Source organism: Diospyros lotus, chromosome 4 (assembly GCF_014633365.1).
Source record: "Diospyros lotus cultivar Yz01 chromosome 4, ASM1463336v1, whole genome shotgun sequence".
Classification (NCBI taxonomy): domain Eukaryota; kingdom Viridiplantae; phylum Streptophyta; class Magnoliopsida; order Ericales; family Ebenaceae; genus Diospyros; species Diospyros lotus.
The window spans coordinates 11,418,822-11,446,519 of NC_068341.1; the positions used below are offsets into that span (position 1 = coordinate 11,418,822).

The 27,698-nt window shown below is 37.4% G+C and overlaps 1 protein-coding gene across 4 annotated transcripts in view; it reads right to left on the minus strand.

Moving 5' to 3' along the window:
• Positions 1-27,698, minus strand: part of LOC127799187 (protein MRG1-like) — a 106,406-nt gene that overhangs the window by 62,535 nt on the left and 16,173 nt on the right. For all 4 annotated transcript variants that reach the window (XR_008022557.1, XR_008022556.1, XM_052332968.1 and 1 more), the window contains exons 2-5: positions 12,480-12,533; positions 12,287-12,300; positions 11,566-11,711; positions 10,749-10,789 (exon numbers count right to left, since the gene is read on the minus strand). Coding sequence is in view for 2 of the 4 variants with exons in the window: in XM_052332968.1 (XP_052188928.1) it covers positions 10,749-10,789; positions 11,566-11,711; positions 12,287-12,300; positions 12,480-12,533 (255 nt within the window). In the remaining 2 variants the exon portion in view is untranslated. The remainder of the gene's footprint in view (positions 1-10,748; positions 10,790-11,565; positions 11,712-12,286; positions 12,301-12,479; positions 12,534-27,698) is intronic.

A 27,698-nucleotide genomic window follows, 5' to 3' on the forward strand; every position in this document is an offset into this window, starting at 1 on the left:
ATGGGCCACGAGCTCTAACATAAGATTAACCTTAGGTGTACTATATAAACATAACCATATAACTCAACAGGAACTAATTGTGATGAGAAAGAAGATGAGGTGGAAGGAAACAAAGTAGGAAAGGGAAAATCATTAGGATTGAACTACACATGTCTAGAAACATATACCTTTCCTGATGGATGCAAACACTTGTAATCGGCTTGAGTGCAACTACATCCAAGGAATACACATTTGGTAGAATGAAAATCAAACATGTGCTTGTTATAGGGTCTAAGATAGGGAAAACAAACATAACCAAATGGTTGCAGTAAAAAATAATTCGGTGGTTTGTGGTAAGAGTAAGTCAAATGGTGTATTAAACTTGATGGGAGAAGTTAGTAACAAGTTAATTATATGAACAACAATCTGGAAGGCTTCTACCCAGAGCTTTAATGGCATATGAGCATGAGCTAATAGAGTGAGCCCCATTTCAGCTGTCTGTGTTTTCTTTCAGCCACACCATTATGTTGGTGAGTATAGGGGCACGTAAATCAAGGTTGTATCCCATTGCACGAAGATAGGGTAAAAAGGCTTTAAGGCTTTAAATTCCTCCCCCCCCACCCCCCAAATTATCAGTTTGTAAGGCTTTAAGTCTAGTTTGGTATTGAAGCTCAGCAAACTTGTAAAAGATTATAAAGGTGGATAAAGCATCAAACTTAAGCTTCAAAGGATATAGTGAAGTGTATCTAGTGTATGCATCCATAAAAATAATATAATATCGGTATCCTTTAATAGACATGACAGGTGAAGGACCCCATATGTCTGAATATACTCCAACAGTTTAGTTGATTTGATTTCACAATCAGCAAAAAGAAGTTGATGCAATTTACCAAGTTTACACAAATCACAAAATGGAAGAGCTGAATGTGAATAAGGAACTTGAATTTTATTCAAAGTGGACTTTGGTACATTGGAAGATGGATGCCCTAATCTGGCATGCCATTGCTAGCACACATTAATATGTTGGGCTATATTTGCACTAGATGACAACTCATGACAAAATGAGTTTTGTCTATTACATTTATTGAAAAGAAAACCATCACTAGCAAACAAAGGCTTGGTGGAGTGGGCTGAGGTGGAGTGAGCAGCATGATCAAATGCTAGAATCAGCCGATAGAGCCTATCCTTAAGGTGTCCCCAAAGTAGCACCAGCTCAGAACCCTTGTCCTTGATCAAACAAGAATTAGCATGAAATTCAACAATAACATTGTAATCACGAGTAAGTTATGAAACACTAATTAGGTTTTTCTTTATACTTGGAACATGAAGAACATTAGGTAATGAAATAATTAAAGTAGGGTTTGTTTGAGTATACAATTGACCAAGACCTACATTAGAGATAGACAGTGTCTTACCATTCCCAATAGCTACTTTGTCTACACCATTATATGGAGCATGTAATGATAGATTGTTAAGGTTAGAGGTAATGTGATTTGTTGCTCTAGAGTCAACAAACCAAGAGGGATCTGGCAAAGAGAATTGAGTTAGGTTTTCAGATGGTTGAGGAAAGCTGCCATAGGGAGCCCCTTTGTACCAAACCTATTTCACTCATATAGGCTCCATTAGAATCACTAAGAGAAGCCATATACGCTCTTGGATCTGACTGAACACCACCATTAGACCTTCCAAAACCTTGGCTAGAGGTTGAAAATTTCTATCAAATCGATGATAACATTTGTTTGCAAAGTGCCCTGGTTTGCCACAAAACTAGCAATAAATCTTCCTACCAGACGCTCTACCCTGACCTCTACCGCCTCCGTACACATAACCACCACCCCTTGGTACATAACCACCTCTATTATTGACAAAACCACTACATTTCCATGATGCATATGATGCCACATTAACATTCATAGAGGAAGACATAACCGAATCAAAGTTAGCAGATGGTGGCAAATTTTTAGCTGTTAACCTCTGCTCATGCATCAACAATAGATATTGCACATTTTCTAAATCAATATCATCCATTTGATATGTGATCAAATTAATAACAGTTTCATACTCCTGATCCAGACCATTTAAAATAGCAAGTAAAAGTTCCTTATCATTCAATGGTTCTCCAATGGCTGCAAGAGCATGTCCTATAGTTTTGATCTTTAGGATATAATCGTTCACAGAAAGTGAGTCTTTCTTAATAGATCTTAACTGTTGCTTCAATTAAAAAGACTTAGCTATGGTTTGAGGAGAATAAAGATTTTTCAAAGAAGTTCATATCTCAGCAGATGATTCACAATGAATCACTTGTGCTAATACCTCCTTGTCGATAGTAGAAAATAGCCATCCTAGCGGCAACTGATCCAATCTGATCCAATTTAGATAGTCAGGGTTAACCAAAGGAGATCCAGCTTCACCTGCTTCTCGATCTGTCAAATACTTCATTGGAGGCAGTGATTTATTTAGGAAAGGTAGCAGATTGAATGCTCGAATTGTTGCAAGAATTTGAGCCTTCTAGAAAATGTAATTGTTGGAGTTAAGTTTAATCGAAATAAAGCTAAAGGCCTTAGCCATTGCTGCAAAGTCTGACTGTGAGGCGGATGACAAGGAAGAAGAAGAACGAGGTGGTGGAGAAGAAGAAGAATGAAGAGTTGGATTAGAGGCCATCGAGGTAGAGCTATGGCTCTGATACCATATAACGAAACCCTAGGGCACGAGAAAGGATGAATACGAGAGAGAGAGAATAGAAACTCACAAGAATTCTTTACTGAATAATAAGAATGAATCAAAGATGCAAAAAGAAGGGACATAGCTATGTTTATATACAATGCACCACTTCAACAGATTGTTAATTGCAATCTTACACAATAAACCACCTTATAACAGCCTAAACAACAGAACAACATAACAACAATACAAATAATATTACTATTAACAAATCAGCAACATAAGCAAGACTACTACTCAAACACTACATGCTTCCACACATTCCACAAGTAATCCCCGTCCCATCTATAATTTTCTAAGCTATAACCGTTTATCTTCACCCTATTATGCATTTGTATCGTCCTTGTCTTATGTTTCTATTCTTAAAACTATAGGTGAAGCTCTTTCTCATCCAAGGTAGTGTTAGGCAATGCTTGATGAAATGGCTACTTTACACTCCAATGCTACTTGGGAACTAGTTTTGCTACCACCTAGGAAATCTACAGTTGGTTGTCATTGGATCTATACTTTTAAGGTAGGGCCCATTTGTAAAACTGATCAACTTGAAGCTTGCTTAGTTGCTAAGGAGTATACCCAAATCTTTGGACTTGATTGTGGTGATACTTTCTCATCGGTGGCCAAGATTGCTTCTATTCACCTCTTTCTCACCATGTTGCCATTCGCCATTGGGCTCTTCATCAACTGGATATAAAAAATGGCTTCCTCCATGGCACCTTACAAAAAAAGGTTTATATTGAGCAACCTCTAGGTTTTGTTGCTTAGGAGGAGTTCGAATTGGTAAGTTGACTACATAAATTGCTCTATAGCCTAAAACAATCTCCATGAGCATGGTTTGAACAACTCAACTCGATTGTACAATAGCTTGGCATTACTCGCAGTGAGGCCGATCACTCAGTATTTTATCACCACTCTTCGCCTAACCTTTGCATTTATCTAGTGGTCTATGTGAATGATATCATTATTACTGGAAGTGACCAACAGGGTATCCAAAAGCCTAAACAACACCTTGTTCATCACTTTCAAACCAAAGACTCGAGTAAACTAAAGTTTCTTTTTGGGCATTAAGGTGGCATGATTAAGTGCTTGTTGTTAGTATATGGTGTTTAGTATAAGGGTATTTGTGTAAATATGTGTATTTTTGTACAATCCCATTCTTGTATCTAGTATATATATATCATTCTCAAAGGTGTATAGTCAATTTGACTAACGCATTTCCACATGGTATCTAGGCTTAACCTTTATTTAAAAAAAATCCTAATCTTAAAAACATAAGAAAACCCAAACCTTAATCTCAAGCAACAACGTCGTTGCCACCGATTGTCAATCCTCACCGCCAACGTCAAGTCACTGGTCATGTTTCTCTCTTTCGTCTAGCTCCGACAACTCGCAATTTGCCTTTGTTCGTGTTCATGTTTCTCTCTTCGCTCACAATTTGCCTCTATTCTATTTCTCTTTTTGACTACACCCTCGTTCGGCTCCAGTGGCCCCAATTTGCCTTTGTTTTGTGTTTGTTTGTGTCGATTCAACTCTCAGGCGTGATTTTCGTTCGTTCCAATAGCACAGTGGTCCATAGCGAATTCTTTTTTGGCCTTCTCTCTCAGATTCAACAACACTTATAGCATCTCAATCGCCTCCTCTCTTAGATCCAACATGTTTCTCATATTGGTTCTTACATCTACTCATTTTGTCAGATTTGTTTGTGTACTTAGGTCAAGTTTGATTGTTGCGTTCCTACTTACCACTCTCTTAGATTGGACAGTGTTGTGTGCAACCATCCATATTCTTCATGGTTGTTTTGGTTGTTGGTTGCCTTGGTTCTTTTACTAGTTAAGGCTCTCTTCAATCCACAATATGACTACACTCGAAGATACTTCCAGTATCGTTCCTGGTTTTAAATCTAGTGGTTATAGCATATCTGCTCCTGTGTTCTCAAGAACTCCTACTATCACCATCGATAAGTTGATTGGTGCTAAAAATTATTTGTCCTAGTCAGCCTCTTTTGAGTTGTGGTTTATGAGGTAAGGTCATGAGGAGCACTTAACCAAGAAAGCTAATGATCTTCTTATACTTTCTGAGCCTAGGCACATAAGCTTTACACCAATGACATCTCTCAATTTGACACTATGGACAACAATATTGTCAATTTAAAGCAACAAGATATGGACATGCAGACCTTTCTTGGCCAGATTCAGGCTTTTATGGAGGAATTTTAGGAATTGATGCATATTACCACCACAATTGAACGACACACTCAACGGGACAAATTCTTCATGTTCCTTACTTTATCAACCCTTCGATCTAACCTTGTGCCTATTTAACGACAAATTTTGGCTAGTGAGACTATTCTGGCTATGGATGATGTCTTGACTGTAGCAAGTATCCTCTTCTTTTCCTAGCCCTTTGGAGTCCATTCCCACCAACTAGTTTGTCTTAGCCTCTCACACTAGTTGTAAAAGAGGTCGTGGAGGTAATCACAGTGGTGGGGGGCATGGTAATCATCTACATTGTAATTGTTGTAATCATGTTGGCTAACCATGTTGGCCATACACAAGATCCCTGCTACTCTCTTCATGGGAAACCCCCTACCACGATGTATCTAATTCTACTGCCAACTTGTCCTGTGAATCCTCATCTCAGACTACTTCACTATCTAATGTTGATTATCAAGAGTTCCTACAATTTAAGGCATCCAAACAGCCTTCATCTTCGTCATCTGTTACCCCTGATGCTTGCACTGGTAGTTTCATTGCTTGTGTTTCTCAATTTGCCTCACTTGGCCCTTGGATTTCAGATTTTGGTGCATCTGATCATCTATGGTAATCCCTTCTTTTACCCAAATTAATTGTCTTGTGTCTCTTCCTACTAATACTTTGGCATATGGTTCCCAATTACTTGCCAAAGGTCTTGGACATGCCCAACCTCTTCCCTTGTTACCCTTATCCTCTATTTTGTACATGCCTAAGTGCCCATTTGACTTGATCTCCATTAGTCAACTTACTCACATTCTTAATTGCTCTATTACTTTTGTTGTTGATTCAGTTCTTGTGCAGGACTAGAGTACAACACAGACAATTGGTACAGGACGTGAGTCACAAGGGCTTTACCATCTTATTCCACATCCATCCTCCATTCTCACTACCACAACAGATTCAACTACTCTTATTCATGGCCACTTGGGACATCCTAATCTCTCTATACGTCAGAGGATGGTCCCTAGTCTTTTTGGTTTATGTTCCTTAGAATGTGAGTCATGTTAGTTAGGAAAACATACTCATACTTCTTTTTTAGGTCATGTCAATAACAAAGTACATCTCCTTTTTCAATTATTCATTATGATGTATGTGGTCCAAGTCGCATTTGTTCACCTTTGGAATTGAGGTATTTTGTAACCTTCATTGGATTACTCTCGTTGTACTTGGCTATTTTTCATGAAAGATCGTTCTAAGTTGTTTTACATATTTCAATCATTTTGTGTTGAGACTCGTACCCAATTTGGTGTGCTTATTCATATTTCGTGAAGTGATAATGTTGGTGAATATTTTTCTATATCTTTCCCTAATTTTATGTCTTCTCATATCCCACAGCAAAAAGGGATTATTAAATGTAAAAATCACTATTTGATTGAAACAACACACACTTTACTATGCTCATGTTACTCTTTATTTTTGGAGTGATGATGTTCTTACTTCTTGTTATCTAATTAATCACATGCCTTCCTCAGTGCTTAACTTTTGCGATTCCCCATTCTATTCTATTTCCAACTGAACCTATCTATTTAATTCCTCCTTGTCTCTTACTTCTAGTCACAACAAACTCTCAGCTCGATCAATCAAATTTGTATTTTTAGGGTACTCCCAGCTACAAAAAGGGTATTGATGCTACTCTTTGGATTTGCACTGCTACTTTACCTCAATTGATGCTACCTTCTTTGAGACTACCTGTTCTTCTCTTCCCTCAGCTCGGACTTCTCTTATATCTTCGAGATTCTTCCTATTCCATATTTTGATGTCCTTCCGACTCCAGATTCTAGCCTTGGCTCCACCATTGCAAACTCATCATCATCGCCCTCAACCTCATCTTGAGGATACACCTACCCCCGAATGTTCTTGTTAACTCATCTCCTCTATTGTCGCCTTCCCTTACTTCGGCCTCACTAGCTTCCCCCCCCCCCCCCCCCCGCCCCCCGCCCCCCGCATTGTTGTTTGCAAAAGTATTCATACTACTAGTAATCCTTGTCCAATTTATAATTTTTTAAGTTATCATTCTTTATCTCCTTTGTATTCTACTTTTCTTTCCTCATTCTCTATTGTGTCTCTTCCTATCTCATTTGAGGTGGCGACAGGCCATGCTTGATGAAATGGCTACTTTGGATTCTTTTGGTACTTGGGACCTAGTCTTGTCGCTGCCTCTCAAAAAGTCCACTATTTGGTGTTGTTGGGTATACACGTTAAGGTCGGTCTCGATGGCCAGGTTGACTTGTTAAAAGCAGGCTTAGCTGCCAAAGGTTATACTCAAATTTTTACCCTAGATTATGGTGATACATTTTCTCTTATTGCAAAGATTTCTTCCATTTGGTTGTTTCTTTCTATTGTTGTCATTCAACATTGGCATCTTCATCACCTAGACACTAAAAATGCTTTTCTCCACAATGACTTGCAAGAGGAAGTGTACATGGAGCAACCTCCTAGATTTGTTGCTCAAGGGGAGTCTAGATTGGTATATCGATTACATTGGTCACTCTATTGTCTGAAGTAGTCTCCACGTGCTTGGTTTGGATGGATTAGTATAGTTATACAGCAATTTGGCATGACCCAAAGTAAGGCAAATCATTTATTTTCTATCGTCATACCTCATCTGATATGTGCGTTTATTTAATTATCCAGTGGATGACATAGTCATTATTGGGGATGATCAAGAAGGTATTACTCAACTAAAATAACATATGTTTCATCATTTTCAAACCAAGGATTTGGGTAGATTAAGATACTTCCTAGGAATAGAGGTAGCTAACTCAAGTAGTGGTGTTTACATCTCATAGAGGAAATATGCTGTAGATATCCTTGAAGAAACATGTTGGGTTCCAAACCAATGAACACTCCTATGGATCCAAATGTCAAACTTTAACCAAGACATGGGAAGTTATTACTTGATCCTGGGAGATACAAAAGACTTGTTGGAAAACTAAACTATCTTACAAATACTCAACTAGATATTTCCTTTCAATGAGTATTTACAGTCAATTTCTGAATTTACCATGCAATAGCCATTAGGATGTTTTTCCGGATTCTCAAATATATAAAGGGAGCTCCAGGAAGGGGATTGTTATATACTAATAGGGGACATGCTCAAATTGTTGGTTATACAAATACAGATTGGGCAAGTTCTCCCTTAGACAAATGCTAAACTTTGTTAGCGCCTCAGGTGCTAACAATGGTTCTCAATCGAATAGAAGGATCAAGGGAGAAGAAAGGGAGATATTGAGAGAGAATTGGAAGAAGACAAATGCAAAATTAAGGGAGAGAGGATGATTTAGAATATTCTTAGATTTTTCATACCCGTGGAAGGGAAATTCAGCACTATATATAGCTGATTTCCTAACCTCCCATCTGTGATAACAGCATACATGTGCGTGGGAATGTATCAGCTGCTGATGCAGCAACTAACTAGGTACAACCCATTATAGCCAACTTACAAAATATACTATTTTCACCCTCCTACTATCTTTAATTACAATAAACTCCCCCTTACAAGTTAATATATGACAAACTTCTAGGTATTGCATTCTTATTGGTGGGAATCTAATCTCTTGGAAAAGTAAGAAGTAGAGTGTAGTTGCAAGGTCAAGTGCAAAAGCTAAATATTAAGCCATGGCTTTAGGAACTTGTGAACTTATATGGCTAAAACAACTTCTTAAGGAGTTGAAATTTGGTGAAACGGGTCCTATGAAACTTATTTGTGATAACCAAGCGCTTTACACATCGCTTCTAATCTAGTTTTTAATGAGAGAACCAAACACATAGAGATTGATTATCACTTTGTTAGGGAAAAATTACTCTTAAGAGATATAGCTACCGAGTTTGTTAACTCAAATGATCAATTAGCAGACATGTTTACTAAATCCTTCACAGGTCCTAGAGTGAGTTATATTTGTAACAAGATGGGTGCAACCAACTTGAGGGTGAGTGTTAGTATATAGTTGTCACGATCCCAAGGGTAGGAAGGGAATATCAATAAATCACAGTTATAATAGTTAGTTAGATGGTAAATTACAATTATAACAGTTAGTTAAATAGTAGTTATGGGAAGGTTATAAATAGTTGAATGACTGTTAAAAAGAGACTATATATGTAACCAAAGGTGGTAGGAGAAGGGCATTGAATAACAAAATTATTCTTCTCTCTCTCTCTCTCTCTCTCTCTCTATTCTATTCTATGTCCAGAATTCCATAATTGTCCAAGCCCAATTCCTAGGGCTTGACAATAATGTTTGGTATGAGGGTATTTATGTAAATATGTGTGTATTTTTGTATATTCCCATTCTTGTATCTTGTATATATATCATTCTTAGAGGCATATAATCAATTTGATTAATGCATTTCCACATTGGTATTGTCATTTCACAAAGAAAATAGGCCTTAGACATAGAGATAGCCAAGATGGATGCTAAGGCTATTGATACTCCAATGGATCCAAACCACAAACTCCTACTAGGATAGGGGGAACCTCTAGTAGACCTTGGTGGGTATTGCAGACTTGTTAAGAAACTGAATTATCTTACAGTAACCTGACCAGACATTTCTTTTGTCGTGAGTATTGTCAGTCAGTTCTAGTTTCCCCTTGTGATAAACATAATGGAATGTTGTGACTCACATTTTTGAGATACATCAAAAGTGCACCAAGTAAGGATCTGGTAACAAATGAAACTCAGGTTGTTAGTTATTCAAATGTTGATCGGGAAAAATCACCATTAGATAGGCATTCCACTTTTGGGTATTGTGTCTTTGTTAGAGGCAACTTAGTATTATAGAAAAGTAAGAAACAAAATGTGGTTGCTAGATCTAGTGCAAAGGTCGAATGTCAAGCTATGGTTGTATCAACCTGTGAACTCATGATTGAAGCAATTGCTCCAAGAATTGAAATTTGGAGACACAAGGCAAATGAAGTTGATCTATGATAATCAGGCAGCTCTCCACATTGCCTCTAGTCCAATTTTTCATGAAAGGACTAAACATATAGAAATAGATTGTCACTTTATTGGGGAGAGGGTTCTTTCAAAAGATATCGCTACTGCATTTGTGAACTCTAACGACCAACTAGCCAATATCTTTGCTAAATCCCTCCGTGGGCCAAGGATAACTTACATATGTTCCAAGTTGGGTGCATATGACATGAACACTCCAGCTTGAGAGAGAGTGTTGAATGTTGTATTTATTGTATAGTTGACCCAGCTGATTAGCTAATTTATAGGCTGATGTATAGTTGATTTGATAGACTGATTTACGGGCTGATTGGATAGGTTGATTTGACAGGCTGTATTTCAGGCATAATTCTTTGCCTAATTTTCTATTGTAATTATGTTCCACATTATTATAAATATAGATTAAAACTGAGACTTGCTCTCAGGCATTCAACCAATTCTCTCTTCTCACACTAAGGACATTGTGTTTCATGCAATGTATGCTGCAGAGATACAAATGATGGTCTCTGAAACCTGAGTTCCACTTTTAATTTGATGTGGTGGGTGTAACTGTTTAAAAATGATGGACAACATGTATAGTGGCTTTCAGTGGTAAGGATGGTGGTTATGGTGGAAAGGTGGTAGCTTTTCATATAGGAACCAAGAGGTTGCCAGAACAGTGCAACTTGCAGTTATAATGTCAGCAGTTATGTCCTTCCACGTAGCATCCACATGGGGGTCTATTGTCATGAGACAAACATGTATTTCCATGATTTGTATATCTCTACAAGTATTCCCATGTTTTGATTCTTACTTTACAAAGGGACAAATATATAGAAACTAACAGTTTGGGAACATAAACTAGAGTGTACCTCAATAAGGGGGTCATTCTTCCGCTTCTTTCCTCTTGCCACTGTAAAAAATAGTTGCAGCAAAAAAGCATAAATTGTTTTTGTATGAAAAGGCGGTATCTGTTTACATATTCAATTACATCAATGGGGAAAAGGTTATGCCCGTATCTCCAGGGCTTTGCTGGCAGTTGCAGGACATGCGAAGCCAATTTTAGCCTAAAAAATTCAATATGAAACTGCCTCTGGTAAAAATAGATCTTCAAAGAACCTTACAGACAACATCATGTTGCAATTTTGTTTTGCAAGGAGTAAACAAAGAGAAAAACCAAAAGAGCAGAAAAAGAAAACCAGGAAAAGAAAAGACTGGAAGAAAAGAATGCAGTAATGTTCCACCATTTGGTTACTGTAAAGGTAACACGTGAATTCCTTCTTCTTGGGAAGGGAAGAATATGGTATTCCAAGGAGGAAATGTAAGAAACATTCTCCTCATCATTTCTTTCTTTTCACCTCTAGAGTGGTGAGTAATAACCAAATAAGTCAAAACAGAATTAACATTTTCCATTAACCTCACTTCACCTCTACCAAACCAGCTATTTTGAATCTCAATCCAAGGATTACAAAAAACAGAAAATGCTCCAGCATCAAACCACACACAGTCCAACCCAATCCCCACAGCCCCCCACCCCAAAAAATAAAAGATAATAAATAATAAATAACAAATTGTGAACGAAAAAACAAGGCTGCAAAAACTAGCTTAGATTAAAAAATGAAGAATCAAAGTCTCATAAACATAATTAAGCTCAGGGAACAGAAAGCAAATCAGGAAAATAGAGCAAACCAGAAGAACTTCTTGGTTTAGTTTGTGAGGCACGTCCATGCTTTGCAATCTTCTCAATGTGTTTTTTTTCATTAAGCTCCTCCTTTATCTGTGCATTCTCTTCAGTGTATTTCATCAATCGATGAACGCCTACCCATTCATCCCAACTGTCAAAGAAGGAAGTTCAAGAAATTTAGCTGCATAAGGTTTTTCATTTGTGTGGGACTGTAAAATTAGAAAATACCCCTTCCTCTCCAATGAACTACTGTAATACTGTATTCAATTTTGAGAAATTATGCTGTTCTAAATAAAACCAAATTTTCAAATCATCAATAATGGCTAATCCATAAGGATAGTCGAAAAAGAGTTAAAAAGGAGAGAGAGAGAGAGAGAGAGAGAGAGAACCAGCTACTCCATCAACAGTTATCTAGAACAAAGCCATTGAAGTTCAATGAAGATAACAACACACCAAGCCTTATTCCCAATTGGTGGGCTAGGCTATGAATTTCAATATCCGGCTTCCTAAAATGAAAGGCGCACAACATGCACCCTCAGCAAAGATAAAGCATATAAGACAACCATTGTGCTGCTGAAGGAGAGATCAAAAATAATCAAAGCATATATTCATTGGAACCACATAGCTAAGGCCCTTAAAGTCCTGACATCCAGCCACCTCATAGTATTTGGTAAGAACTCAGAATATTTCTACAAGGTTATGTACAAGCATGAAAAATGTACTCACTTTTTGTTCCATCCCTGCAAAAAAGAAGGGAACATGTCATTAAAAAATGTAACAGCCACTTCCCCGATAAACCCAGAAATGGAGAAATTAAATTAATGCAAATGACGAAGATTAGAAGACAAAAATCATTTCACAACTAGAAGACAATAGAGATACAATTTCTACAAAATATACTTAAAAGTATAATACTTACACGATAATGGACAAAGTACCTCCATTCATTCATCAGAAATTCGGCTTTTTGCACCTTGAAAACAAAAAAGATGTAACATATAAGGCTAGGCATTAAGATAAGCAGAATAAGGCTACAAAAGTAAGAAAACACAGATGTCGGAGAATAAGCATATTAATGAAATCGGACAAGCAAAATAAGATGCACGCTAGCATTGCATTAAAACAAAAGCAGGAACAACATATCCACCAGGGAAGTGTTTGACATAAATGTGATATATAAAATCCAAATTGCTGTCCTTGATGGAGGAAAGTAGCTAGCAGACTGCCATTATCCATCAAAAAGAGGCACGAGACATAAACCATGATAAGCAATATAAATCAATGAAGGTAGAGTAATAGAATACACAGACACAAAAAAAAAGAAAAAACCACAATAGCAAGAATATTAGTGTGTTGAATTGTCTTGAATATAGCAATTTTCATTTGAGTAGTTTTTTCTTGATATATGAACTAATTCATATAAAAGGTTGATGCCAAATAGGAGTAGGTGACAATCTTTATAAAACTAGAGAAGTAACAGATTTTTGGAAGGCAAGGATTTGTTGGCCACGAGAATTAGTCTAAGTCTCCATACAAAGAACTTTGCTCTACGAATTTGAGCATGGATTAATTTTTGGTGTCCGGAGGTTAAGAGGTTGCCCCCTTGGGGTGAGCATGTTGCAGTTGGAGAGAAATATAAGTTTAATTCTATGTGAATCTGTGAACTGGTTAATTCTGTGTGTGATTTTGTTGGGTTTTAGTCTAGATAATGAATTCAAATTAAAGAGCCTAGAAAATTGCTCCTTTTTTTCTCTTGGCATTCTCTTCAAGTCCTAGTACAAGATACCTTTAGCAAAAAAAGTCCAAGTACCTGGGGATTGAGTAATCCCCTCAACAGTTCAAGTGTTGAGGGAGTTCCTCCTATTTACAACTAGTCCCAAGTTTGAATAGAGGGGAAAGGTTGCTTTTGGTAGTTTACAGCCAGCATATAACTCATCAGGTTCACAATAATTCCAAACAGATGATCGGTGAGCTAAAATCCATGTAACTGACCCAACCCTACCTAGTGGGATTGAGGGTTGATATGTTGTTTTTGTGCTTGTAATATAATAAAATACTTGATATAGTATACCTCGTTGATATAGTAGACCTCATTGCACATGGACACCTAATTGATAGATGAACAATATATTCATTCTCCCATGGTCAACAGCACAAGTAGCTATAGAGGTTCCATAGTCACAAACTCACAATAGGTCCTCCTATATTTTGTTAACTTTAGTTTTCAAATATTGGATACCATATGCTCATGCATGAGAAAAGAAACCTTCGTGTACTCCAATTATGAAAACATTCCAGCAATGAGGAAGTAAGACAAACAATCATTTCCAATCAACCTACGAATGGAAGAAAGAGAAACTTTCATGTACTATTTCAAAATTAGATTTTTAGAGGGAAAAGATAAAATTATAAATGAAGTTATTCGTAATAAGATAAGAGTAGTGCCAATCGAGGAGAAGATGAAAGAGACTAGACTAAGATGGTTTGGTCATGTGAGAAGAAAATCAAGAGACGCTCATGTGAGGAGAGTTGATGAAATGGAACAATTAGTCAAAAAAAGAGGTAAGAGGCAGACCCAAGAAGACTTTGGGAGAGACATTAAAATTTGATATGAAGTGTATGGATCTAAATGAAAATATGACAAAAAACAGAAATACATGGAAGTCTAGAATTCATATAGCCGACCCCACATAGTGGGATAAAGGCTGGATATGTTGTTGTTGTTGTTGTTTTTATATTGCTTGAGCTGTAATGGTTCTCACATTTTCATTGATAGATGTGAGTAAAGAAGCTAGTCCAAAATTTATAGATTTAAGGATTAGGTCATGGAATATTGGAACTTTTAACAGGTAAGTAAATCTATGGAAGTGGTAGATATGGTGATTAGGAGAAAAAATAATATTATGTGCCTCCAAGAGCCAAGATGGGTTGGGGATAAGGCTAAATATTAACAAAATTGGGATATACACTTTGGTACACAGGAAAGGATCAGACAAAGAACAGAATGGGGATTATTATGGTTAGGCTTTAAAGGAGGTAGTGGATGTGGAGAGAATAGGAGATAGGATTATTGTAGTTAAAGTTGTTCTAGGAGAGGTAACTATGAATATTGTTCATACATATGCATTGCAAGGTGGATTAGTAGAGGAGATAAAAGCAAAATTTCGGGAGGATTTCAAGGGGTTGATACAAGGGATACATAGGCGAGACAAGATCATTTTAGGAGATGACTTAAATGGTGGTCATATGGGTAGAGAAGGGAATGGGGGAACAAATATAGAGATGTACATGGAGGTTATGGATTTGGGGAAATAAATAATGAGGGTAAAGCTATTTTGGATTTTTCCACAACATATGAACTCATCACGCACAAGACTAGATTTAGAAAACGAGATGAACACTTGATCACATATAAAAATGGCATATCAACCACCAAAATAGACTACTTTCTTATGAGAGAAGAGAAGCGGTTACAGTCTAAGGATTGTAAGGTCATACTGGCAAAATGCTTGACTACTCAACATAGATTTCGACCCTTGATGTTCGTATCAAGAAATAGAAGAGAAAAAATGACACAAAACGAATACTAAGAATTAGATGTGGGATTTGAACAATTATGAGAAAACTTGGTATATATTTCTCTAATCTTCACTAGGAATGGTTACAATATATATAGAAGAAAGAAATCAATCAAATCCCTATAACTGAGGGAAAAAAAAAAAAAGAATCCTAATTATATTAATTACTAATTTACATTAATCAATCAATCTCAACAATTAAGGTTGATTATAATCAATCCCATAGATTGTGGGATCTAATTTTTCAACACTCCCCCTCAAGCTAGTGAATAGATGTCAATCATTCTCAGCTTGCCCACACAAGATTCAAAGCTTGGTTTGGATAGAGCTTTGATAAGAACATCAGCTTCCTGAGATGTTGTGAGAACATATGACAATAATATAGTTCCATTATCTATTTCAGACTTGATGAAATCTCTGTCGATTCTAACGTGCTTAATCCGGTCATGCTGATAAATAGATGTCAATCATTCCCAGTTTGCTCACACAAGACTCAAAAGCTTGGTTTGGATAGAGTTTTGGTAAGAACATCAGCTTCCTGAGATGCATGCCAGATTTGAGATGCATGAAGTCTCCCCCTGGAGAGTAGCTTGGGGATAGAAGAATTGGTGTTCCATAGAGGAAACATCACAGGAAATCAAAAATCTTTTGGAAAGATGATGACAACACCTGTACCCTTTCCGAGAAGTAGGGTAGCTCAGGAAAATACACGTGTAGGCTTTAGGGTCAAGCTTATTGGAATTGGGTGGTTGATTATTGTGAACAAAGGCAAGACACCCAAAAACCCGAAGTGGAAGAGAGTTATGAATGTGAGATGAAGGAAAGACAAATGGTAAAGCACTAAGTGGAGTGCTAAACTTGAGAACTTTGGATGGCAACCGGTTGATAAGGTAGGCTAAAGTCAAAAGAGCCTCTCCCAAAGAGAATGAGGGACATGACTAGCGAACTGGGCAACTTCCAGCAAGTGACGACTTTTGCGTTCGGCTACCCCATTTTGCTTAGGGGTATAAGAGCAAGAACTTTGGTGGAAGATACCCTGGTTTTGAAGGTAGGGATTAAAGGCATGAGAAAAGTATTCTTTACCATTGTCAATGCGGAGGATCTATATAGAAGACTAGAAAACATTTTTGATAAGCTGGTGAAACTGTTTGAAAATCATAGAAACCTCAGACTTATCATTCATCAAGTAGACCCAACAAACCCAGGTATGATCATCAATAAATGTGACAAACCACCGTTTGCCAATGATGGTGGAAACTCGAGATGGACCCCAAACATCACTATGCACAAGGTGGAATGGGCGTGATGGTGTATAAGGACGAGAGGGATGGGGAGAACACGAATGTTTTGCTAGTACACAATGATCGAAATGAAAGGAACTAGGGTCTTTATTAAGGAATAACTGGGGGTACAAAAACTTTAAATATGAAAAACTAGGATGCCCTAATCGTTAGTGTCAAAGAAGGACATCGGATTCAGATATAGTGTGAAAACCCATAGGCACATAAGGACTGAATAGACCACCATTAGACAGATAGTACAAGCCATTTTGCTTTCTAGCATTGCCAATCATCCTCGCCAATCATAAATCCTAAAATTGACAATGGGAAGAAAAACAAGTTATAGAGCAAAGTAAATCAGTTGCCAATTTATGAATAGAGATTAAATTGCACTGTAATTTGAGCACATAAAGAACAGGCTTAAATGGCAACCTGTGAGAAAATAATTATGAGAAAAAACCTAATAGACTAGCCCCTCTTAACTTGTTATTTATAATAAGCATAATGGGCCTTAAACCTATAGACTTAGTCTAATTACAAATAAAACACACATATATAATAACTATAATATATACTAATAATTCTAACACTCCCCTTCAAGCTAGAGTATGGATATCATATGCACCAAGCTTGTTCCAAATACATTCCACTCGAGCACCCTTTAGAGACTTGGTGAAGACATCTACAAGTTGATCATTGGAGTTAACAAACTCTGTAACAATAACACCTTCAACTAGCTTTTCTTTAACAAAGTGATAGTCAATTTCAATATGCTTAGTCCGCTCATGGAACACTGGATTGGAAGCAATGTGTAAGGCAACCTGATTATTACAAATAAGCTTCATAGGAGACACTTCACAAAACTTGAGCTCCTGCAGAAGTTGTTTAAGCCAGATGAGCTCACAAGTTGCATTAGCCATAGCCCGATACTCTGCCTCTGCACTAGATCTAGCTACTACATTTTGTTTCTTACTTTTCCAAGAAACCAGATTTCCTCCCACAAGAACACAATACCCAAAAGTTGACCAACGATCAAAAGGAGATCCTACCCAATCTACATCTGCATAACAACAAATATCTGTGTTCCTTATCCTCATAGAATAGCCCTTTACCTATCGCTCTTTTGATATATCTCAGAATCCGAATAACATCCCAGTGAGAATCACATGGAGAACTAAGAAACTGGCTAACTACACTCACAACAAAAACAATGTCAGGACGAGTAATTATGAGATAGTTCAACTTGTCTACCAGTCTCCTATACCTCCAAGGTCTGAATAAAGCTCTCCCTGTCCCGGCAAGAGTCGGACGTTTGGATCTATTGGGGTGTCAACTAGTTTGCAATTCACCATACCAGTTTCTTCTAAGATGTCAAGTGCATACTTCCTCTGAAAAATTTAGATACCATCTCTTGATTGAGCAACTTCAATACCCAAGAAATACCGAAGTCGGCCTAGGTCTTCGGTCTAAAAGTGATGATGTAGATGTTCCTTCAGCTTCTATATTCCAACCTAATCACTTCCTGTGATAACAATGTCATCTACATAAACAACAAGGTAGATACATGTGGAAGAAGAATGGCGATAGAAAACCGAATGATTAGCCTCACTTTGAGTGAGACCAAAGGCTTGAACCACAGTACTAAACCTGTCAAACCACGCCCGTGGAGATTGTTTCAGACCATAGAGAGACTTCTTGAGTTTGCAGACTACATTAGACTCCCCCTAAACAACAAAACCAGGTGGTTGCTCCATATATACCTCTTCTTGCAAATCACCATGAGGAAATGCATTTTTAATATGATAGAGTGGCCAATGACGTGTAGCAGCCAGAGAGAGAAATAGGCGAACATAGGCCATTTTCGCAACAAGAGAGAAAGTATCGTTGTAATCCAGCCCATAGATCTGTGTAAAACATTTGGCAACCAAGTGAGCCTTAAGACGTTCCACCTGGCCATCAAGACCCACTTTGGGAGTGAATACCCAACGGCAACCAACGAGAGTCTTTCCTGGTGGTAAAGACACCAAATCTTAAGTACCATTTGAATGTAAGGCGTCAATCTCATCTAACATAGCCTAGCGTCAACCAGGATGGGACAGAGTTTCACCTGTGGTTTTAGGAATAGAAACAGAGGAAAGACTCGAAACAAAGGCACTATAAGAATGAGACAAACGGTCATAGCATAAAAAGTTATAAACAAGATGGGGATTACGAGTAGACCATGTACCTTTGCGAAGAGCAACAGGGAGATTGTCGGGCTCAAGATCTCAGGCAACAGGGACCACAGACGAAGAGAGCAAGTTAGGAAAGTCCTGGGCTGGAGGAATGCTGGCGCCGGTAGCGGGATGAGGATGACGGTGATATGTAAGAAGTTGAGGAGTTGTGGTAGGTGGACCAGAAAACGGTAGGGTAAGCGCCACAGAGGAGACCGGCGGACCCAAGAAGGACAGCGGAAGAAAAGAAAAAGGAACAAGTAAAACCTAGTGAAGACTCTGTGAATCAGGCTGAGCAAACGAAAAAAAAAGGACTGAAGTTCAAAGAATGTGACATTAGCAGACAAAAAATAGTGATGCAGCTAAAGAGAGTAACACTTATAGCCTTTTTGCAACCGGGAATAGTAGAGGAAGATACACTTGAGAGATTTTGCAGCAAGATTATCCTGTCCAGGTAAAAAAAAAATGCACAAAATAGATACATCCAAAAACACGAAGAGGAACATAATAAAGTGGTTGTGTAGGGAACAAAAGGGAATGAGGCATTTGCTATTGTAACGCTGAAGATGGCATGCGATTGATTAGATAACATGCAGTTAAAACATCACCCCAAAATTTGATGGGAAGATTGACATGTAAAAGGAGCGTCCGTGCAGTCTCAATAAGATGGCGATTCTTACGCTCAACAATACCATTTTGTTGAGGTGTGTAAAGACAAGAGGATTGATGCAGGATGCCATTAGTAGTCATAAAGGTAGTAAATGGAGAAGAAAAATACTTAGGGGCATTATCACTACGTAAGGCACGTATAAAAACTCCAAACTATGTTTTTATTTCAGCAGTAAATGTCTGAAAAATAGAAAATAACTCAGACCAACTCTTCATAAGAAAGAACCAAGTGTAACAAGAAAAGTCATCAATGAAAGTAACGAAATATGAAAAACCAAGAGTAGAATTGACACGACTGGGCCCCCATACATCAGAGTGCACAAGGGAAAATGGAGCATCAGCCCTATTATTGACCCGACGAGAAAAAGAATGACGAGCGTGTTTACCACGCTGACACGACTCACAATTAAACATGAACAATGACGACAAACTAGGAACTAATTTCTTCAGTTTGGAGAGGCTGGGATGACCGAGACGATAATGGAGAAGATTTGAGGAAGCGGCACTAATGCAAGCTATCGGCGAACTAGGCACAGCAAGATGATCGTGACCATGTGACTCACACCTGACGCCAATTGTCCGCCCCGTACCCTGGTCCTGAACACAAACAGAGGTAGGAGTAAAAATAACAGAACAGTAAAGGGTTTTGGTAAATTGGCTAACTGAAATCAGATTAAAAGGACTATCAGGAACATATAAAACAGAATTTAATGATAAAGACGAGGTGGGTGTGATTTGGCCAATTCATTTAACTGCAGTTTTGGTGCCATCAGCTAGGGTAACAGTAGGTAAGGTATCAGAATAGGTAAGTGAGGAAAATAGAAGTTCATTACCACACATATGGTCAGTGGCGCCAGAATCTATAATCCAAGAACTAACAAATGAGCCTTGAGCAACACAAGCAATAGGATTACCAGGATGAGACTCCTGCTTGAGATTCTTGATATTGGAGACCACAGTGTACAAACGTTGGATGTCGTTTGTATAACACTCTTCAGCTTCCTTCCACACATCAACACAAGTTTCAAATGGGCGAAAGAGTTGCATGATGGACAAATCAATAAACTGCCACCGGAGGCTACATAACTGGGCATCAACTGTTCCCATATAGCCCGATTAGCTTCTGGCATAATTTCAACCTTTGTGGTAAGATGATCCGCTTGGCCTTGCCCTTTGAACCACATTTTGACAGAGGCTGCCCATGAGAGATAATTGGCCGAACCTATCAACTTGATAGCGGTAATATTGGTTGTCCCAAGATTAGAGACAGTAAAGGATTGAGAGGCAGCAGGGACAACAGGTGCCGGAGTGGGAATAACACCAGCAAAAACGGCGTCACTGAAATTAGACATGGCGAGGGTTTCGACACTGGAAATGGATTGAGGGGTCGTCGGCGATCAGATCTGGAGAAGCCAAAAAAAATTGGCCGGCAGACGCGTTGTCACGTGCCGACGCGTGGAGACGGAGGCAGCAAGCAACGGCAGCGCGTGGGGGCGCATGGGTGGTCCGATGGCGGCGAGTCTTCAGCGGTCAACCGATGTAGGGGCGGCGAACCTAATGGTGGTGGCAGTGTTATCCAATGGTGGTTGGACAGTGGGGTTCTGGTATTAGGCAGTGATGGTTAGGGTTTAACGGCTAGGGTTTCAGTTGCTGGAAAAAAATACACATCGAGGCTAGGGTTTTTTTCTCACTGGTGACTCTAATACCATGTGAGAAAATAATTATGAGAAAAAACCTAAGAGACTAGCTTTTCTTAACTTGTTATTTATAATAAGCATAATGGGTTTTAAACCTATGAACTTAATCTAATTACAAATAAAACACACACATATAATAACTATAATATATACTAACAATTCTCACATAACCCAAACACCATGAGATCACCCCGACCCGCGGCTTTACACAAGGACCCATCTGCCACGATAATACCAGTGTCCTCTGTACAAGGGCAAAAATTAAGGAGTCTAGCCGAAGAGCCACACATATGGTCAGTTGCTCCAGAATCCACAATCCAAACGTCTTGGGGACCTTTGTAGGATAAAAGGGAAGCAGAAAAGCTGATTTTACCTTTGTGAGCCATAAGTGCAGTGGAACTAAAATCAGGTTCCTTGGTAGGATGGAGGAGTTTTTACAACACCGCCATTTGTTTGGTTGTGAACGATAAGACACCAAAGGGGGGAGAGGCAGGTGGGGCATCAACAACATAAGTTGTTTTTATGCGTCTTTGACTTCTGGGTTTCTAGTCGGCAGGCTTCCCATGAAGGTCCCAGCAAGTCTCCTTGGTGCGATATGGTTTGTTGCAATGCTCACACCATAAACGATCTTTCTCAAGCCCGAGAGACTATTGCCCAAAAGGTCCTTTGGATTTTTTAGGAAGATAAGCTGCTAATGCGAAGCCTTGGACAATAGAATCCATATCGGGATCTTTGGGATGAGGCATCATGACACGTTTGCGACTTTCTTCACGGCGGACAATTGCAAAGGCCTCATTGATAGTCGGCAGAGGTTTGGTGCCCAAAATATGGCCCTATACCTCATCTAAATCAGCATTGAGTCCCTGTAAAAAAATCAAAGACACGGTCTTTCTCCTGCATAGCTAGAAACAGTTGATCACCCTTGGTACAATACCGAGTAACGGTGTGATACAGATCAAGCTCCTGCCACAACTCAGAAATGGTATTAAAATATTACGTGACTGACATACTTCCCTGTTTTGTAGAGTGTAAGGCAGTCCGGACTTCAAACAATTGAGAGACGTTCTCCAAGTCGGAGTACATTCAGTGGACAATAGTCCACACTTTTTGGGCAATGTTGTAGAACAAATAGCACCTTCCAATTTTGGGTTCCATGGATTGGATGAGCCAAGCCATAACTAGAGAATTTTCTACTAACCATGTGTTGAGATTGAGGGCTTGGGGCTGGCGGAACACCAGTAAGATAGCCCATTTTCCCTTTACCAATCATCACAAGTTTCACAGACTAGTACCATTCTCTAAAATTGGTGCCATTGAGATGATGAACAGTCAAGGGGATGGGGGGTGCTAGTCAAGGTGGGATGTCTGCACAGTGGTAGTGCCGGGATTGAGGGAAGGAGGCGTCAAGACAATATTTGGGTCAGTGTTTTGTTCAGTGTGGGAGTCAAGCGTCGAAAACATGGAGGGTTCCGTCGGTGGAGAACTGGTCGGTGAGGCCATGGTGGTCGTTGGATCAGTCAACACCACTACCGTTACTGGGGCAAGGGTTCGGTGTTTGGGTCAGTGTGTACTGTAGGCCGAAGGATACTTCACAGCTCTGATACCATGAACAATTGTAAGAAAACTTTGTATATATTTCTCTAATCTTCACTATGAATGGTTACAATATATATAGGAGAAAAAAATCAATCAAATCCCTATAACTAAGGATAAAAGAAGGAATCTTAATTATATTAATTACTAATTTACATTAATCAATCAATCCCAACAATTAAGGTTGATTATAATCAATCCCATAGATTATGGGATAAGATTGATTATAATTATTCCCATAGATTATGGGATAATTGGGATTAATAATCAATCCCATAGATTGTGGGATTTGATTTTTCAACAGGATTTAACAATGTGTTGCAGAAGAAATTGGATCGTAGAAGGAGAAACTAACCATATATGGAGTGAAATGGCTACTACTATTCTAAGTACAGGAAAAATAGTTCTTGAAAAGTCAAAAAGGAAAATTCCTAAATGAAAGAGTATTGGCAGTGGAATGAAGAGGTACAAGAAAAAAAATCAAAACAAAGAGAGCTTGCTACAAGACTTTACATGAATGTCACAATGAAGAAAACCTAAATTTTTTTTTGTTTTCCTCAGCAAATCCTAAAGGGATATAATTTGGCCAAAAAAGAAGCAAAAAAGGCAATTAGTGAAGCAAAGAAATGTTTATGAGAATTTACATCAACGGGACAATGACTTGATACAAATGATGGAGCTAAAGCAAGAGAGAGAAAAACAAAAGAACTAAAACAAGTGAAATGCATAAAAGAAGAAAATCAAAAGGTACTAGTAAATGAGAGGGCGATCAAGGAGAGATGGAAGGATTACTTCTCATAAGTTATTCATTAAAGGTAGAGAAACAAATGTTATGTTGGGGCATCTTACTAAGAAGATAGAAATTACATGTTATATGTCCAAATAAAATAAAGCAAGCATTGCAAAAGATGAATAATAGTAAAGCAATTGGACCAAATAATGAACTAATAAAAGACTAGAAATGCATGGGAGAAGAGAGCATTTTTTGGTTATGAAATTATTTAATGTGATTCTTATATCACAAAGGATGTTAGACAAGACGAGAAGAGCATTTTAGTGCCTATTTACAAGAACAAAGGAGATGTTTAAAATTGTGGAAATTATAGAAGAACAAAGTTAATGAGCACACTATGAAACTTTGATAGAGAGTGATTGAGCAAAGATGAAGAAGAGAAACTAAGGTATCGAAAAACCAATTTGGTTCCATGCCTAGTAACATGGTAGGTCAACAATGGAGTTATATATTTGTTGAGGAGCGTAATGAAAAGGTATAGAGATAACCAAAAGGATTCACATATGATGTTTATAGATCTAGAGAAAGCTTATGGCAAAGTGCCTAAAGAAGTCTTATGAAAGGGTTTTAGAGAAGAAGAGAGTCTGAATTGCTTACATACAAGTTACTACAGACATGGATAATGGAGAAGAAACAAGTGTTAGAACATCTGGAGGAGATATTGAGGCTTTTCCAATTACAATAGGATTACATCAACAATTCACATCAAGTCCTTACCTATTTGCCTTCGTAATGGATGAACTTGCCAAATATGTTCAAATAGTGATGTTGTGATGTATGTTATTTGCAGATGACATAGTGTTAATGGATGACACGAAAAAAAGCATGAATATTGAGCTTAAGTTATGGACAAACAGTTTAGAATCTAAAGGATTTAAAAGAATGGTGAAAACTGAATATATGGAATGTAAGTTTTGTGAGAATATAAGTGTGGATGATGTAATGGTAAAATTAGAAGATCAAATTAATCAAAGAAAAGACCAATTTAGATAGCTTTAATCAATCATTCAAAAAGAAGGGGAGATTAATGAGAATGTTACTTATAGAATTAAGGTGGGTTGGTTAAAATGGAAAAGTGCATCTAGTGTCTTACGCAATAGTAAGATTCCACTAAAGCTAAAAGGAAAATTTTATAATATAGCTATTAAGACCAATTTGTTGTATGGTATGAAATGTTGAGTAGTAAAGAACCAACATGTGCAAAATATAAGTGCGAATGAGATGAGGTTGCTAAGACGGATGTGTGGTCATACAAAAAAAAGTAAAATTAGAAATGAATGGCATGGAACAAGTAATAGCAAAAAAGGTATAGGAACACCAAAAAAACATGGTGGGAGACACTTAGGTTTAATACCAAGCATATTGGCATTATTGAAGAAAAGACAATGGATAAAACAGAATGGAAATCTAGAATTCATGTAGTCGACCCCATATACTGGGGTAAAGGCTTGATACATTGTTTTTATGTTTGCTTGAGTCAAAAAATGAGAGAGAAAATAAACTAAGATTTGCCAAAGAAATCATTAAGTAAAATTTCATTTGCTTCCTTACAATGTGTTTGGGAAGGGGAGATAAAATGGTAGGTCGAAAAGAGCTCTCTCTATCTGGGAGAGAGAATAATAATGGAATAAAAGGGGTATTCATCGACCTTTAACAATCAATTTTCTATATCCATTAAATTAGGAAAGAACAACATAATGGATAATGGATCAAAGTTGTTATTGTTGTGTTGACAACAACAATCTTAATAATTTTATAAAAATTTAAATAAGCACTTGACTTAATAAAACTCTATATTTCCATTAACCATTTTTAATTGCTGACACCAGGGTTTTAATTGTTATTTGTTTTTAATAGTTTTACATACGAACCATTTTTGCTACTCTCTCAAATAAGGTGAAAGTAATTTAATTTACCACCATTCCTTAACTACCTACCAAACAAAAATGAAGTATTTTACATTTCCTTCTACTCTTTTCCAACCATTTTGTTACTCTATCTCTCCATATAGAACATTAATACACCCCAGTTCCGAACATAAAGAAGGTATTATTAGATAACTCCCTCAATCTCAAACAAGATGGGATTAGGTGTTTTAGGAAAATAAAGTATGGAAAATCCATTAAAAGTGAGAACAGGAAAAACTTATGGTTTTTTGCGTATAACCCCAGAGCATAGGTTTTGAGTGACCACATATTAATACTCAAGGTTCCAAAATAGGATGTAAGTGTGGACTATTGGGGTTTTGTATCCATGGAATGTGCCACAACTTGATAACCAAAGCCATTTGAGAGCTAATGACTATTTATCTAGACTTGTGAGGATAGCAAAGTTTTCTATTTTGTTTGTTCAATACTATGTTGTGAGAGAGTTTGTAGTTTTTCATTTCAAAAAGTTACATCATCATTGATTAAGTGGATTTATTCCATTATTGTGGGATTGTGAATATAAATATGTTAAAATTGAACTATATCAAATTTTCTAATTTTTTTATTTATACATGCGATGTGTGTGAATTCTGTGAATTATGATCTCATCTAATAGAAGGAAATACAAATAAAGCACTTTTGGGGCAATAGGTTTATCTCATGGTAAATTTCCAAAAGCCCTATTACAAACTAGAGCAAATACAAGAGGGGGAGCACGAATTGAAAGAAGCAAAATAAACAAAAGAAAGCAAGGATGGTACCTTGGCTTCATAAAGAAGACCCTTATAGAAGGTGAGGACCACCTCACCTTGAGAGAAATGACTAGGGTTAGAAGAAGTATTTGATTTGATGAAGTCCTTGATGCTGACATCAATCTCGGTGGTCACACTGCCACCACCGTCGTCGAAGATGGTGACGAAATTATCCAAAACTGCAACTTTGGGGCTAACCATATTTGTGGTTGCCATTAATTTGACGATGCCTGATTGAGACACCTACAGTTCACTTACACGCACTATGGTGATTCGATTGTGGATGCACCTGCCAGGGCAACTTCGTACCTAAGTAGTAACTCAATCAAGGCTCTACTTTTTATAGGTGGATTGCTTTCAGATAACACGTGTTAGTACCCAAATACTTGTCCACATGTGGGTAGTGGGCCAAGAGCCACAATGATAGCTATGAATACCATACCACATAAGTAACCAAACTCACCATTAGTACAACATGCCACTAGTATCGAACAACAATATTTGGTATCAAATCATATATATATACATATATATCATAATATATAGACTAATAGTGTATATTACAAAAAACATACGAAAAATTAAATATAATAAAATCTTCACACAAAAATGACATTATAGATTCTATAAAACAAATAAAATTACGAGAAGGAAAGTTTCATTCTCATCAGCACCAAGGTAGTAGCCTAGTGGTAGGTGATAGCATTGTTGTTAAAATCCCGATTTTATGCGTACGATTTTACGATTTTACGATTCGAAGACCCCTAAACGATTCAAATCCCATGTAAAATCCAATTTAGGATAAAATCCTATAAAATCTCGATTTTACATATACGATTTTACGATTTTACGCTTCAGAGATCCCTAAACGATTTTACGATTCAAAGACCTTCATTGATTTAAGCTGCAATTTAGAGGATGCTTCCAACGTCTCAATGTCACATAGCATCTGACATTGGAACTTATGCAATAAATTGTTATATTTTGCCTCTAAATTGGAACTTGATTTAACATTGATTGCATAAGTTCCAATGTCACATAGCATCTAACATTAATTGCATAAGTTCCAATTTACTTGATTTAGATTATAATTTTTACTTGATTTAACATTGATTGCATAAGTAAATCAAGACAAACAAGTAATTAATTAATGGACCACCAAACCCCAAATCGGGATTTTACTTGATTTAATCAATGTTAAATCAAGAAAAAAATGCAATATAAATCTAATGGAAGACGTTGAAAGAATCCTCTAAAGAATTTTAAGCTATATTTTACCTCTAAATTACCTATATTTTGCCTCTAAATTGCCTATACCAACCTGCTAGTTTTTGAGCTATATTTTGGAAGTATAATCTTTTGAACTATAATAAGGAATAATCAGGTTATTAAAATATATTAATTCATTTTCTACAAAATTATGTTATTATAAACATATATTTACAAAAATTGAAGGGTATTTTTAATTATCTCTAAAATCTTACGATTTTACGATTCGATTTTACGATCCGATTTTATGGACACTTTTTCGATCCCACTTAAAATCCCGATTTTAACAACCTTGGGTGATAGCATTGGTGACCTTGAGGTTGCAAGTTTATGTCTCGTGAACGCAATTGCTCCCACTAAGTCTTG